The following is a 15,375-nucleotide window of genomic DNA, read 5'->3' as shown; positions in this document are numbered from 1 at the left end:
GCATTTATTTATTTATTTATTTAAAGAAAAAAATAATTATTTTCAGTACAAAAATATTCGACTGTCGGTTTCATCAACCCAATTTATATGTAGCCTAACCCAGCCATATAGCTTAGCTTATATAGCCTAGAGCGTTTTTTTTTTTTTGTTGTTTGTTTTTTTCAATAACAATCAGTTCACCTTTCATTGAGATGTACAGATAAATTGTGTGAATAAGGAGAGATGAAAAAGCATTGGCAAAATATGTCCCTCTGAGACGCAATCTCCTATGTCTCTGAAGCTTGAGCATAAAAATGACCTACGAATGTGTTTTTTGATTACAAATGCATGAGTCTCGCTGCTATAGTAAGCCAATTTTAAACACTTTCCTGTACAATCTAACAAGAGTGACCGGTCTAACAAGACCAAACCATTATGCGTTTTATATGGCTGACCCATTAAAGACATTTATATCACCTGCTAATAAGTTCCATTAATTTTCAGTGTTGCTAATTTGTTATGCAACTGAAAAATACCTTTATTACATTATTAAATTAGATATAACATGCCTCATTTGGTTACAAAAACAAATATTAAAGTCAAATTAGTGTCACGGATAAGAGTTCATTTCCTCTTTCCAATCTGCGCCAGCAGGCGCGCGTTGTCGTCCGCCTTGGCGCGCAGGTTCTTGGCTTTGGCAATGTTGAAGAGGATGTTCATAATGTTGGTGGGGACGTCGAGGGAAAGAGTGACCTGGCTGCGTCGGTCGCTCTTCGCACTGTTGCGGTACAGTTTACTCCTGAGCTGCGTCTGGCTCAAGTATCTGTATTTGGATGCGGGTGCAGTCCTCCTCTCGCGCGGCTCCTCAGAGGAAAGCGCGTGCGCTGATTTATACAGGAGGTTTACACTGTCCAGCAAGGAATCCGCCGGTTTCCCGTTATCATTCGTCTCGGAGAACATCTCGTTGTTGCAAAGAAAGTTGTACTCTGGGTTGTACGTTGGCAAGCAGAGGCTGGAAACCGGGGTGCAAAGAAGTGCCAGAGCGAGGAGGGTCCGCGCGAACCACATTGTTTTGCCCTGTTGAACGGAGGTGCGTGAGAAAATGAAGCACATATTGCTTTTGGATTAACATTTCTTTCGTACTAATTACTTGATTAAAAATCTTTCAGAAAGAAAATTTGGTTACATGCGCATATACATAAAGGAACAGTTCAACCAAAAACTGTAATTATTTACTCACCCTCACGTTGTTCCAAACCGGTATGAACTTCTTTTCTTCTGCGGAACACAAAAGGTGTCAGAGTGACAGCTTGTAGCCTAATCTTTCATTTTCAATGTTTAGAGAAAAATATGCAATGGAGACCGAAGCTGTCAACTTTTAATAGCATATTTTGTGATCCAGAAAGAAAGTCATACAGGTTTGGAACAACCTTTGGGTAAATAATGGAAGAATTTGGTCCTTTTTAAATGAACGATTCCCTTGAATCTCTTACAGGACTGCAAAAGTGCCTTACCTGCACTGTTTGGATGAGAAGAGTCTTCTGAAGTGAAGCACTGTTAGTCAACCAGAACTTTTGGATCGTAAATCCAAAGTGTTATTAAAAAGGTAAGCAAGCCAACAACTCAATGTCAACTTAAATAAGAGTGATTTAGGGGGTTTGATATCTCCCTGGCTGCTGATAATATCCGTTTGAACTGTTTGCCCAATGGACGTGCATTCATTTAGTATAAGCCCATTTACGCTGTAGTCGTACGCCAGCAATAACGTCATTTATTGGGATCCTCCCAGTAAAATGAGGCGGTGATTAATGCGCTCGCGCACCAAACGCGCGTTTACTGTCACCATATAAAACAGATAGACGACTGTGTGCTTAATATTTGATGAACGCGGCGAGATATGTACACACATCCTGAATTATAGCAAAAGTTTATTACTATTTTTAGCTGTAGATAAACTAACCCGAGATCATGAGAGAACTATTTCACGAAGTGTGGGTTTTTGCCATGAATTCCTACGATGGGATTCGTACGCAAACGCACGATTTTTAGGGGAAAAAAGTAAGCAAAGCTTTTTAACTTAACTATGGTTAACTAATATGTTTAGCTACAAAGTAGTATGTCTTACTCTTTTTTATTTATTTTTGTTTGATTTCTTTGAAATGTCCAACAGTGTATATATATATATAGCTATAGCTATATATATATATATATATATATATATATATATATATATATATATATATATATATATATATATATATATATATACAATTTATTTGTCATTATACAAAATAACCTACCACTCAATGTCACGACTGGCTTTGAAATAAACTGGTTATAAGTCAAAGCTGGTATACTGAGAACTTACCAACTCATCTAAAGGCATTCAGCACCATGGATAGCGCAGCAATTTACTCTGCATGTGTATTAAGCCATTTATAAGACAGGAATTTCTGGGTCTGATTTATTGTTTCCTCAGTTGTAAGGGTCAGTGACCGTATAAAATGTGTGTTCCTTTTTAGACGTCCCTGTGAGTTAATTGCTGTGCAGTTCATGTTCATAAGTTTAATGAGTTTTCTTCCCACCTCCCTTTAATGATTTATTGCTTTGCTATCAAGGGCTCTAAAGTTTGGAGACTTCATTAATGATTACCTTTAAACGCTGTAAACATTGTGCATTGGACTGGACAATAATACTTTCATTCCACATGACGTTAAAGGAAGCTCATTAAACCTTAAAAACTACATTTTAAAGCAGGTGTAAAGGGCATCTGTGCTCTGTTGTGTGCACAATGAAGTTCACTCAGGGATCCCCTTAGACACACTGTAAAGGGCGTCCTGTATTCCGACTTGTACCACAGTCTTCTCAATGTGCTCTAAATTGGACCAGAGCCTGCTACACCGTCCCCCTGCAGCTGGGACATATGTAAAAAGCTAGAAACCTAGGGTTGCAACAGGGAGCAGCTTAGTTGCGAGATTATATAAGACAGAGTCAATGTCAGCGGAAGGTAAAGCTGTTAGGACAGGAGAAAGAGACAAAAAGATAAGGAGGGGTAAAAATAATGAGGAAGGAAACGCATACATACACATATAAGCCACCCACAAATGCAGCTAGTCCATTTGCACAAATGCACACACACTTTCTCTGCCGCCCCCAGGAGACACCGTCCAGACACGACTCGACAAACATTGCTGAAGAAAAGCCAATATGGCAGCATTTATACATACCCCAGGGCCAAGCTCAGAGAACACTGTCCAAAATCAGAGGTCACGATGTGAAAATGTTCTCACGCACACACCCACACACCTACAGGGAACCCTATGACTATATAGCTCATTCAAAAATATATACAGTTCATTGTTTTATTGTCTCACATAATATTTTAAAAACAGTCAGATTAAGAACATTTTACAAACAGAACCGTTAGTGCAAAATGGTGAACCTTATGGTAAACAGGTCATAAACACTGTTGATTATATTAATAGTGCATTTACTCTTAGAATCATGACCTCAGTTAATAAGTATCAAACTATGTTTTAAATAAGAACGTGGTATAATGGTAAGAAATTCGTAGGTAAGCATGTATCACTACAACAGTGCAACAATGTGTGGTGCTAAAGAAGTGAAATGCAAACATGATGTACAATAAACAAGTTATGAACACTTTTTCTCTGCCATATACAGGTGTGATAAACTAATATACATATGGGATGACAAAAATGTACAAAATTAGTATTTTTTGGTGAGATAAACATCAGTTTAGCTGTTAAAAATAGCAAAATGTTCTTCCTCAGGATCAAGAATCTGTAAAACAAGAAAAGCAGACAAGAAAAGTTAACTTAAAATTATGCTAAATTACTTCTGACAAAAATCATGTTTTTAGGGTGAGCATCTTTCTAACCATGTAAATTGGAACCTGAAGTCTGAATTCTGATTGGCACTTTACCTCTCCTTCCCAGAATGCATTTGCTCTGACAGTCCTGTTTGGAGCTGAAGCGGTTCCTATTTCCACCGCAGCCACCGTACACAAAAGGACGGCATTCTCCTAAGACGGCGTAGTAGTACCAGAGCAGGACGTATTCAGTGCAGTGGCCCTCGGACATGGGTTCAAGGCACCGGTCAGCGTCCGGGTCTGCATTCAGTGGAGGTAGCATTACATAATCAGTATAAATGCATTCACACTGTTTTAATGAAAATAATGTTTTAAAAATTTAAAATTAAATTATGAATTTGCAACAATTAATTACTGAAGCTATTTTTATCGATAGCTATATTTAAAATAAAAATATGAAATCATGACTCTAAGCTGTCCATACATCACTGCAAGGATACAACAAGTAATAAATTATTCATCTAACAATAGTTCCACTTTTTAATCAAATTTCGTCTTGTATTTCTCTGTCAGTTAAATGTCTTATCTCCTTTTCTCTGTCTCACACACATATGCATGTGTATACAAGCCTACACACTTGCGGAGTGATGATTTGAATGTTACTTTTATCAGTGGTTTAATTCTGGTCTTATCTGTCTGTTTCTGTTCCGTATGTGAATGTGACAGAAATAGACTGTAGAAAAAAAGAGAAGACTAAAATAATCTTGGCTATATGCGTAATGCCTTGCACTTTTGGTGCCAAGAACATTACTGTGTATTACTATCCTGGATATAAACCCAACATTTGCACTGCAAATCCTTTTAATTCGAGGACCAGGTTTAATTTGTGCAGGAAATCTGACTATATTGCTTATGTGAGCTGTTTTTGTAGTTGTATTAACTCGTTAAAAGCACTTGGAGCAGCAGTCAGCAGAGGACGATGTTCTCCTCTTTTACTCTACACACACCTGAGTGGAGTTTGAGTGCTCGTCTCTTTTCTCTCTGCAATCCATCTCTCTCAGTACTGGCTCCTGAGTGCAACAGAAAAGCTTATATTATATCCACATTTTTCAGTTAACACCAAGTACGGCAATATGCAGAGTCACTGCACAAACATAATCACATATATGTATGTATTTCTGGATAAAATCCGGAAATACAAACCCGATTCCAAAAAAGTTGGGACACTGTACAAATTGTGAATAAAAAAGGAATGCAATAATTTACAAATCTCATAAACTTATATTTTATTCACAATAGAATATAGATAACGTATCAAACGTTGAAAGTGAGACATTTTGAAATGTCATACCAAATATTGGCTCATTTTGGATTTCATGAGAGCTACACATTCCAAAAAAGTTGGGACAAGTAGTAATAAGAGGCCGGAAAAGTTAAATGTACATATAAGGAACAGCTGGAGGACCAATTTGCAACTTATTAGGTCAATTGGCAACATGATTGGGTATAAAAAGAGCCTCTCAGAGTGGCAGTGTCTCTCAGAAGTAAAGATGGGCAGAGGATCACCAATTCCCCCAATGCTGTGGAGCAATATCAGAAAGGAGTTTTTCAGAGAAAAACTGCAAAGAGTTTGAAGTTATCATCATCTACAGTGCATAATATCATCCAAAGATTCAGAGAATCTGGCACAATCTCTGTGCGTAAGGGTCAAGGCCTGAAACCCTTACTGGATGCCCGTGATCTTCGTGCCCTTAGACGGCACTGCATCACATACAGGAATGCTACTGTAATGGAAATCACAACATGGGCTCAGGAATACTTCCAGAAAACATTGTCGGTGAACACAATCCACTGTGCCATTCGCTGTTGCTGGCTAAAACTCTATAGGTCAAAAAAGAAGCCATATCTAAACATGATCCAGAAGCGCAGGCGTTTTCTCTGGGCCAAGGCTCATTCAAAACGGACTGTGGCAAAGTGGAAAACTGTTCTGTGGTCAGACGAATCAAAATTTGAAGTTCTTTTTGGAAAACTGGGACGCCATGTCATCCGGACTAAAGAGGACAAGGACAACCCAAGTTGTTATCAGCGCTCAGTTCAGAAGCCTGCATCTCTGATGGTATGGGTGCATGTGGCATGGGCAGCTTACACATCTGGAAAGGCACCATCAATGCTGAAAGGTATATCAAAGTTCTAGAAAAACATATGCGCCCATCCAGATGTTGTCTCTTTCAGGGAAGACCTTGCATTTTCCAACATGACAATGCCAGACCACATACTGCATCAATTACAGCATCATGGCTGCATAGAAGAAGGATCCGGGTACTGAAATGGCCAGCCTGCAGTCCAGATCTTTCACCCATAGAAAACATTTGGCGCATCATAAAGAGGAAGATGCGACAAAGAAAACCTAAGACAGCTGAGCAACTAGAAGCCTGTATTAGACAAGAATGGGACAACATTCCTATTCCTAAACTTGTGCAACTTGTCTCCTCAGTCCCCAGACATTTGCAGACTGTTATATAACTTATTTTTCCCTTAAAATGATACATTTTCTCAGTTTAAACATTTGATATGTTTAAGAGATAGAGATTGTCATCTATGTTGTATTCTGAATAAAATATTGAAATTTGAAACTTCCACATCATTGCATTCCTTTTTTATTCACAATTTTTACAGTCGCAACTTTTTTGGAATCGGGTTTGTAATTGGGATAATATTGCAAAATAAATCACTCTGACGGGGTTTATTGTGCGATAGTGATGGTACATTTTTCTGATATTACTTAAAATACAAATTTGATTTGACATGTTTTTTTAAAATGAAAAGAAAGACACCCAATTAATCTTTGTGCATCTCTGAGCAACACAGACTTAGTAGTGGCATTAGGGCCTGAATGAATCATTGTTTATGAATGAATCAGTTAAATTAATGATTCAATGACTCGCTTATAAAGATAAAAAAAAACACAAAGAAATGTCGAACACTAATGGACAGATTGACAGTCTGGAATGTGCAAACACAGACAAATAATGTCTTTCACGTCCGATAATAATGTAGCCAGCTAGACAGCCTGTACTGTATCTTAGTTCTTATTTTGATCATTGAAGTTCACATCAGGCTGAATATGACTGATGTGAACATTTCCTATTTTCCTGCAAATAACTAAATAAACTGTTTATGGATGAATGAATCTTCAAAGATGACTGATCTCAACTTAATAGCACTGGCCTCCAGGACTAATGACACTGCAGAAGACCAAAATTTACAGTTAGCCAACACTCAGAGTTCATTTGAATATACAACTGATGATAAAAACTATATAAAATGAGAGTTTCCCCATCCAAATGATTCTGGGCCCAAGGACAAGATATAAGCATGATATCATAAGAGAGAAGCCATTCTATAACATATTGGTTCAAAGCAGGAATATACCTACTTGTAACGTTGCCATATGCTAATGTTGGCTCAGACTCTGAAACAGCAGGACGAACTGTAGTGGTCTCGTCCTCCACCTCTTCATCCCACACTTTGGGGTGGGTGGGCAAGAACCGAGAGGCAGAATCCGTTCTTCTTTCTTCTCTTAGGATACTCCCATCATCTGGATCATTGGTGTTCACCATAAGGAGTATTTCCTTTCCTTTGATTTAGAAAGTGACCATTCTTTATGCAAATTTCATTTGGCATCATCATCAACATCATTACTTCACTTAATTTCATGCAAATGGAAAGTAATTCAATCTTTTTTGAAACCAGAGAAGTCATTACTTCAATAAAATTATGAAACAATCCCAGTTTTTTTGTTAATTTGGTTTTCGCATTAATGAATGACTTCTGAACATGGAGTTCTTCGCAGTTTTCTTCAGTAAGAGAGCCCACTAGTACACAACAGATGGTGGAACCCATGGGGTCCAGAGGTCTCCACAACAGGGGCCTCCAAACACATATACTGAGAGACACAAGCTCACACAAATACACAAAATCACACACTTCTAAGCACCAGCAAATAAATGTGTTAATGAATCTCTGTTATTCAGTCATAATTTCACTTCAATGGACAGTAGTGCAGTGCACAACTGAATAGATCTTAGTGTGGGTAGACTACACGTTAAATCAAGATGCATTCACTTGAGAAGCAAAATAGCTATTAAATCTTTTTTTTTTTAAATGTTAAATTAAGTGAGCATATGCTTTATGTGTCACAGTTATGTTTAGTTCAGTTTCTGTCATGTCTGTATTAGTTCTCGTTTGTTTCTATGGTAACTCATTTTTTATTCATCACATTCAGGTGTTTGTGATTTAGTTCCTCATTTACTCTGTGTATAAATGTCCAGTTATGATTATTCTGTTGTCGGTTCTTGTTACGTTTACATGTTTAAGGTGTTGTGGTTATTATTGAGTTTATTAGTAAAGTTAGTTCCTGTTTATTCATCTTCGTCATGTGAGTTTCTACTACAAAGCCTTTAAATTTGTGACATTATAAGTCTATGCAAGATTTTTTTTACCCCATCTGACAGATATTTTTTCTTGTTTTAAGCATTAACTTAAAATCTTAAGTTGCTTTACTGTATCTTGATTTAAGAATTATTAGATATTTGTAATGGAAAATGAGACACAAATACTAAAAAAAGCATTTTTGCAGTATGTCTATATCCTCACAGTTTTGTTTTCAATTGCAGTAAATTCACTATGAAGTCCCCACTAAGGTCCATTGTGCATTTAAGAATACAAATGAGCATACACACATACTCACCACACTTCTCAACCACCTCCTTTGTCACTATATCCTTCACTTCCTCCACCTGAACAAAAGGAACAATTTTAAGAAGTTTCTCATCACGCAATTATCTGTAATACATTGTGATAAATAGGTCTTTATCATAGAAAAAGGGAATTGTTAACATACACTGAGTCCTGGCTCCCCTTTATCTCCTTTCATGCCCAAGCTTCCCAATTCCCCCTGCATAGAAAATATGTATACAACTTTAGAGTGAATATGTTTGTGGATGGAAAAAGTCCTAATAGAGTGGAGGATACACTTATATGTGCAGATTCCATATTACATCCAGGCCTCTGAGGCCAGGAATTCCAGGGGGTCCCCGTTGACAGGCCTTTCCTCTGCCTCTCCTCCCCTTCTCTCCCTGGGAACATCATCAAACAATTTTGGTCAGGTAGTAATACATAAAAGCCTCATGTCACCACAAAACAATGATTTTTATACTGTAAAAACTGTATATTTGATCCCCTAACCTTAAAGCTACCCATCAGAGAAAATTTCTGCATTTTTACATTTTAAAAAAACATCAAAGTATGATTTATAAGCTGTTTTCCTCATGGGAACCAAACAAGGACAAGGATTTCGGATATTGCCATCTTTGTGAGGGCATTTGCACACACACACAAAATAACATCATATTCCCATAATTACTGTTAGGACACTTGTCAAATATAAAACTATTAAGAAACTGATTTCAGCGACCTTTATACATCTCTCAGAAACTGCCTGATGTTTTAAGCATGTCTGCTGATTCTGTACTGAAGTACAGTTCACCTTTACTAAAGAGACTCTGTCCGTGAGTGTAGCTTTGCCGAACCCTCTCCATTCCTATCAGCATCAAGAGATGCTTAATTGTGGCTAAAGGCGGCCTTAGTGCAGTGTTTGGTTTGATAGCTCAAATCTTCAACCCAGCAGAAATAGCTCCTACCCCCATCTCTCTATCTCTCTCTCTCATCCTCTCCTTCTTCTGAGTTAATTAGGGACTTGTCCTCCTCCACAGTTCCTCTACATGAGATTGAGTGAGGTGTGAAGATGACCATAATTACAATGGTTTGACTATTTATCCATCTGTAAGGTCTGATGAATCACATACACATAGGAATAATTAATTCAGCTCTATTATTGTTTTTATATGGAAACCTCATAAGTGGGTCTTACCTTTGGTCCCACTTCACCTTTGGGTCCAACTGGACCAGGCCGGCCTGGAGCCCCATTAGTTCCTGGTGTACCAGGAGATCCCTTAAAACCTGAGAAACCTGGGAAACCAGTTGCACCCTGAAGGAGAATGGGTTAAATAAATGAAAAATATAAATATACTGGTTATAAGGACAGAGAAAAAAATCGCACATTCAAATCTGACACATGATGATGTGATGTGACAAGTACGGTGTCAATCATGGTTTCTTTATGTCTTGTAACCGATCATGACATGGTAACAGTGTTATATTAGTACTATTTATATTTAGAGACTATTATATTTTGAATTGACATTTTGATTTAGCTTTTATTTTTTATTTTAGTTTAATTTTGTACCTTTCAGTTCAGTTGTAGTTTTTATTTATTTCCAATGGGTATTTTTTTGTGCTTCAGCTTACTGTCATGGTCACCAGTCCAGTCACTGCACATTCACTACATTTCCCATCATCCCTCCTTCTACTCACCTGCACTCCATCTGCAATCACTGATCACCACCAGTTGTCACTCATCATCTGCACCACTCAAAAGGCCCTCACATACTTCACTCTGGTTCTGGTCTCATCAATGAGAAGCTACACAGACCTGTTATGCTCACCTTAGAATCCTACCTGTTGTTCCTGACCTGCTCTTCTGTTCCCTGCATTGTCTCCCTGGATCCTCTGCTCAGCCATCACCACCATCTCTGCACCTGCACAAACAACACTGCATTAACTTCAGCTAAGTCCACCAGCTTCATATTTCAATGACCCATATTTCCCTCCCATTAGTACCAGCAATAAAGAACTGTTTGTTTATACTCACCTCATCTGTCCTCTTCTGTGTGCGTGACAGAAGGCCAGACCACAAAACAAGGGGAAATGAGCTGGGATTTTGCTGGAAAGATTGTGGCGGCAGCTCAATCCAGCCGTGATCTGTTTACTTTCACTGAGAAGTTCTGTTGTCTCATCCAGACCAGCTCCCTAAATGACGAGACCATAAAGACGTTGTACAGGACTGGGGCCAACTATGTCCATCCACGAGAACTTCCTGATATTGCTGGATTGGATGTCACCGATGTCTTGAGAGCTTCGTCCCATCATATGTATTCCTGTCAGCCCAAGCATCTCCTCTTAAGATGGCTGTCAGTCAGAGGTCCCGTTCTAAAATGGCCCCCATCCCAGAGCCTCGTCCCAAGATGACCGCCAAACCTGAGCCCTCAGCCAGAATAGCCGCCACATCTGAGCCCTCAACCAAAATGGTTGCCAAATCCCTTCCTTGTCCAGAGGTGACTCAAGTCCCTGAGTTTGCTCCTAGCCCAGAGGACATTACAGTGCCTATAATGGTGCTAGCATTTGTGTGTCTGGGCCACACACATGTCGGCTCCAGCCCCTGACCATCATCGTCCAGTGCAGGCTCCAGCCCCTGACCATCATCCATCATCCAGTGCAGGCTCCAGCCCCTGACCATCATCCATCATCCAGTGCAGGCTCCAGCCCCTGACCATCATCCATCATCCAGTGCAGGCTCCAGCCCCTGACTATCATCCATCCAGTGCAGGCTCCAGCCCCTGACTATCATCCATCATCCAGTGCAGGCTCCAGCCCCTGACCATCATCCATCATCCAGTGCAGGCTCCAGCCCCTGACTATCATCCATCCAGTGCAGGCTCCAGCCCCTGACCATCATCCATCATCCAGTGCAGGCTCCAGCCCCTGACCATCATCCATCGTCCAGTGCAGGCTCCAGCCCCTGACTATCATCCATCGTCCAGTGCAGGCTCCAGCCCCTGACCATCATCCATCATCCAGTGCAGGCTCCAGCCCCTGACTATCATCCATCATCCAGTGCAGGCTCCAGCCTCTGACCATCATCCATCATCCAGTGCAGGCTCCAGCCCCTGACCATCATCCATCGTCCAGTGCAGGCTCCAACCCCTGACTATCATCGTCCAGTGCCTGTTCCATAGTCCTCCCCAACCCAGAGATCCTTCCAAGAAATTTTGGGGTGGAGGGGGGCTATCCGTTCCCGACCTTAGTGGCTGAGCCTGGGGTCTGGGCCAAGGCCACCGAGGCCGCACCACCATCCCTGAGTTTCCAGTGCCCTCGGAGGCTCCAGCGCCCCCTGTTCCTCCGTGGTCCCCTGAGTTTCCAGTGCCCTCGGAGGCTCCAGCGCCCCCTGTTCCTCCGTGGTCCCCTGAGTTTCCAGTGCCCTCGGAGGCTCCAGCGCCCCCTGTACCTCTATGGCCTCCTGAACTGCCAGCACCGCCATGGCCTCCTGAACTGCCAGTGCCACCTTGGCTCCCTGATCTGCCAGAACCTCCCTGGTAATCAGTACTATCCTGGAGTCTGCCAAGTCACTGGCTTCACCCTAGAGACCTGCCAAGACTCCAGGATGCCCATCCTTCTTCCCGGATTGGCACGAGGAGGGAGGATTACTGTCATGGTCACCAGTCTGCAATCATCGATCACCACCAGCAGTCACTCATCATCTGCACCACTCAAAAGGCCCTCACACACTTCACTCTGATTCTGGTCTCATCAATTAGAAGCTAAACAGACCTGTTATGCTCACCTGAGAATCCTACCTGTTGCTCCTGACCTGTCATCTGTCTTCTGTTCCCTGCATTGTCTCCCTGGATACTCTGCTCAGCCATCACCGCCATCTCTGCACCTGCACAAACACTGCATTAACTTCAGCTAAGTCCACCAGCTTCATTTTTCAGTGACTGTTACCCTCACCTGTTTGAATCCTGCTGTGTTCACGAATTACCAGCAATAAAGAACAGTTTGTTTATACTCACCTCGTCTGTCCTCTTCTGTGTGCACTTCTAATTTTTTTTAGCTTGTAATCTTTTTTTTTTTTTCTTTTTTTTTCAGCTTTATTTCAATGAACCTAAAATGTTAATGGTTTTAATTGTATTTAATATCTGATAAGTTTGAATATGCATAACCACAAATGTGTAATCTGATAACTAAAAGCAGAGGGTAATTTGTAATAAACATTTTGGTCTGTTCCTCATGCAAATTTGTCGTATCGCTTCAGAAGACTTGGAATATAGTGCATGAGTCGTGTGGTCTAATTTTAAGATAATTTTATGGTTCTTTTTTCAGTCCGTTTCGAAGCTTGACAGCTCCTGATTGCAATATGCTTTCATCATATGGAAAATATCTATTTGTGACTTTTTTTTTTTACATTTAATGTGGTGCTGTAATTTTTACAGTGTCAGTATACCTTCTCTCCTTTCTGTCCTGGAGCTCCATCAAGACCATTCAATCCACTATCACCTTTTTCACCCTAAACATTAATAAAAAAAAAAAAAAAATTATAGAGAGAGAGAGGGGGGGGTTATTACAAAAAACAGAACAATGCCTAAAAGCTGCTGTGACAAGGTGTACAGCAAACAAGCTAAAAAAAACCCAGAAATAAGTTTTTATAAGCTGTCGACCCCAAAAAATGTTTAAGGACACAAAAGTGGATACAGGCAGTGAGACAGAGCGCAACGGGTCATATTACTATAAGAAATACACTGGAGAGGAACGTAATCGGCGACAGGTGAAATAATTCTTTGACATGGTTAAAAATAATGAATGGTTTGTTTTTGTTTAGCATATGTTGTTGCCAATTTTTTTGGGGTCGACAGTTTATAAAAACTTATTTCTGGGTTTTTTAGCTTGGTAGCTGTACACCTTGTCACACAGCAGCTTTTAGGCATTGTTCTGTTTTTTGTAATAACTCAGAAAAGACAAGGAGGCAGCCTCACGCTATACAAAGTCAATGGAGACTGTTGGATTGTTTTCCCCTCCGGTGGGCATGGTTTTCAGATTATACTAAATGCGCTCTGTCTCTATACTTAACTTTACATGATGATGATATCTGTTTGTGTAGTGGCTCACCTTTCGTCCTGGGATACCATTTAGTCCTGGAATGCCAGGCCTGCCAGGGTCCCCAGAATCACCCTGTGTTTTACAATCAAAAATGTTCTTAGTGGTTTCTTTAATCCAGTTTTTCATTAAAGATGTAGACAAAAATACCTGTTCTCCATCCAGTCCTGGGTTCCCTATCCGACCAGGGAAACCTCTGAAGCCCTGCAGGAGAACAATACAATGGTTACATACAGGTGAAAACAAAAAAACTAAATCAATAAGGCCAGATTGACACTTCTTACCTTGTCTCCTTTAATTCCTGTATCTCCAGGTAAACCAGGCTCACCTGTCTCACCCTGAACACACAAACCAGTGAGCTCACACTCTGTCCCTGAATAAAGTGTGTGATCTTAAACAACTTTTAAACAAAAAAACTGACAGGACAGCCTGCTTAATTATTTAATCATTCATCTAAATAATGTAGTTAGTAAGAAAGGTTAAGGAACAGTGTTCTCCCTCTCAGTTGCTCAGAGGATTTTCTTCAGAATTAATATTTTATTCAGATGATTCATATTCTCACCTGATCCCCCTTTCTGCCCTGCAGGCCCATGTCTCCCTTATCACCTTTTTCACCATCCAATCCATGTTCTCCATTTCGGCCCTGTAACAAATCTCAGCCAATCAGTATGTTTTAACCAAAGTTATAGAAGTATAATCCTTAAAAATGCAAACATCTTGAACTTGGTTTTATGAAACAACCACTCAAGTTACCTTTTCTCCATTGGCGCCTGGCTCCCCTGGATCTCCCTGAGGAAAGATTTTTTACGTTCAAACATTTACCATACCAAACAAAACAATATAACCCAACCTAAAAATGCAGTTTTATATAGCAACATAGTGCAAAAACTTCATAGTAGAGCTAATTCTGACCTTTTGTCCTACTGGACCACGTGCACCAAAAGTCCCCATGCCTCCTTTGGTACCAGCCTCACCCTTCAGTCCCTTAAATTATATGAAATGTGATGGAAATTCACTTTATGGTCCATGTACATGATTTTCTATAGGCCATCCATTACTGTTCAAAAGTTTAGCTTTTGCTCTTATGCTCACCAAGGCTGCATTAATTGTTAAAAATGCAGTAAAAAAAAAACAGTAATAGTGTGAAATATTATTACAATTTAAAATAACTGTTCCTGTGATGGCAAAGCTGAATTTTCAGCAGCTATTGCACCAGTCTTCAGTGTCACATGATCCTTCAGAAAACATGACCCCAAACAATTTAACAGTAATGTATATTTCACTCAGAACGGTGTGTAAAATACCTTTGCACCAGGTGGACCATCTTCACCCTTCTCTCCTTTATCTCCGTCAAATCCTGGAAGCCCACGTTCACCCTGCCATATAAAATTCAGACAAACATTGACATACATTGTATCTGTCATTTCTACTTTAAAAAAGGTAACAATTTACATTAAAGTCTCATTTGTTAACATTAACCAACATGAACTAACAATGAGCAATATATTTTTACAGATTTTATTATTAACCTTTCATGTTCATGTTAGTTCACAGTGCATTAGTGTTAACAGATACAAATATTGATTTTAAAAATGCCTTAAATATTGAGTTTGACATTAGCTATAAGATAAATAAATGCTGTAATGTTGTTCATTGTTAGTTTATGTCAACTAATGTAGTTAACAAACCTTAACAAATTAAACATTATTGTAAAGTGTTACCAAAACACCTAA

The 15,375-nt window shown here is 39.7% G+C and overlaps 2 protein-coding genes across 5 annotated transcripts in view; both read right to left on the bottom strand.

Moving 5' to 3' along the window:
- Nucleotides 1-496: 496 nt before the first annotated feature.
- ucn3l (urocortin 3, like) lies at nucleotides 497-1,960 on the bottom strand. The gene is made up of 2 exons (XM_048155502.1): nucleotides 1,494-1,960; nucleotides 497-1,056 (listed from the first exon to the last, which is right to left on the bottom strand). The coding sequence occupies exon 2, from the start codon at nucleotides 1,045-1,047 to the stop codon at nucleotides 604-606; it is 444 nt and encodes a 147-aa protein (XP_048011459.1). The 5' UTR covers nucleotides 1,048-1,056; nucleotides 1,494-1,960; the 3' UTR covers nucleotides 497-603.
- A 1,371-nt stretch (nucleotides 1,961-3,331) lies between these two features.
- Nucleotides 3,332-15,375, bottom strand: part of col7a1l (collagen type VII alpha 1-like) — a 96,986-nt gene continuing 84,942 nt past the window's right edge. For 3 of the 4 annotated variants that reach the window (XM_048155495.1, XM_048155497.1, XM_048155496.1), the window contains 16 exons: nucleotides 14,947-15,018; nucleotides 14,555-14,626; nucleotides 14,396-14,431; nucleotides 14,205-14,285; nucleotides 13,927-13,980; nucleotides 13,793-13,846; nucleotides 13,655-13,717; nucleotides 12,993-13,055; nucleotides 9,744-9,860; nucleotides 8,872-8,949; nucleotides 8,715-8,768; nucleotides 8,562-8,610; nucleotides 7,248-7,448; nucleotides 4,819-4,881; nucleotides 3,926-4,111; nucleotides 3,332-3,783 (listed from right to left, as the gene is read on the bottom strand). In XM_048155495.1, the coding sequence (XP_048011452.1) occupies nucleotides 3,776-3,783; nucleotides 3,926-4,111; nucleotides 4,819-4,881; nucleotides 7,248-7,448; nucleotides 8,562-8,610; nucleotides 8,715-8,768; nucleotides 8,872-8,949; nucleotides 9,744-9,860; nucleotides 12,993-13,055; nucleotides 13,655-13,717; nucleotides 13,793-13,846; nucleotides 13,927-13,980; nucleotides 14,205-14,285; nucleotides 14,396-14,431; nucleotides 14,555-14,626; nucleotides 14,947-15,018 (1,251 nt within the window). In that variant the 3' untranslated portion in view covers nucleotides 3,332-3,775. Of the gene's footprint in view, nucleotides 3,784-3,925; nucleotides 4,112-4,818; nucleotides 4,882-7,247; nucleotides 7,449-8,561; nucleotides 8,611-8,714; nucleotides 8,769-8,871; nucleotides 8,950-9,513; nucleotides 9,663-9,743; nucleotides 9,861-12,992; nucleotides 13,056-13,654; nucleotides 13,718-13,792; nucleotides 13,847-13,926; nucleotides 13,981-14,204; nucleotides 14,286-14,395; nucleotides 14,432-14,554; nucleotides 14,627-14,946; nucleotides 15,019-15,375 lie in introns of those variants that run through there. The other variant, XR_007179431.1, reaches the window with a different exon arrangement.

The sequence above is a fragment of the Megalobrama amblycephala genome, linkage group LG14 (assembly GCF_018812025.1).
Source record: "Megalobrama amblycephala isolate DHTTF-2021 linkage group LG14, ASM1881202v1, whole genome shotgun sequence".
In the NCBI taxonomy this organism is placed as follows: domain Eukaryota; kingdom Metazoa; phylum Chordata; class Actinopteri; order Cypriniformes; family Xenocyprididae; genus Megalobrama; species Megalobrama amblycephala.
Note: the sequence above shows the minus strand (reverse complement) of the source record. Positions and strands in the feature narration are given on the sequence as shown.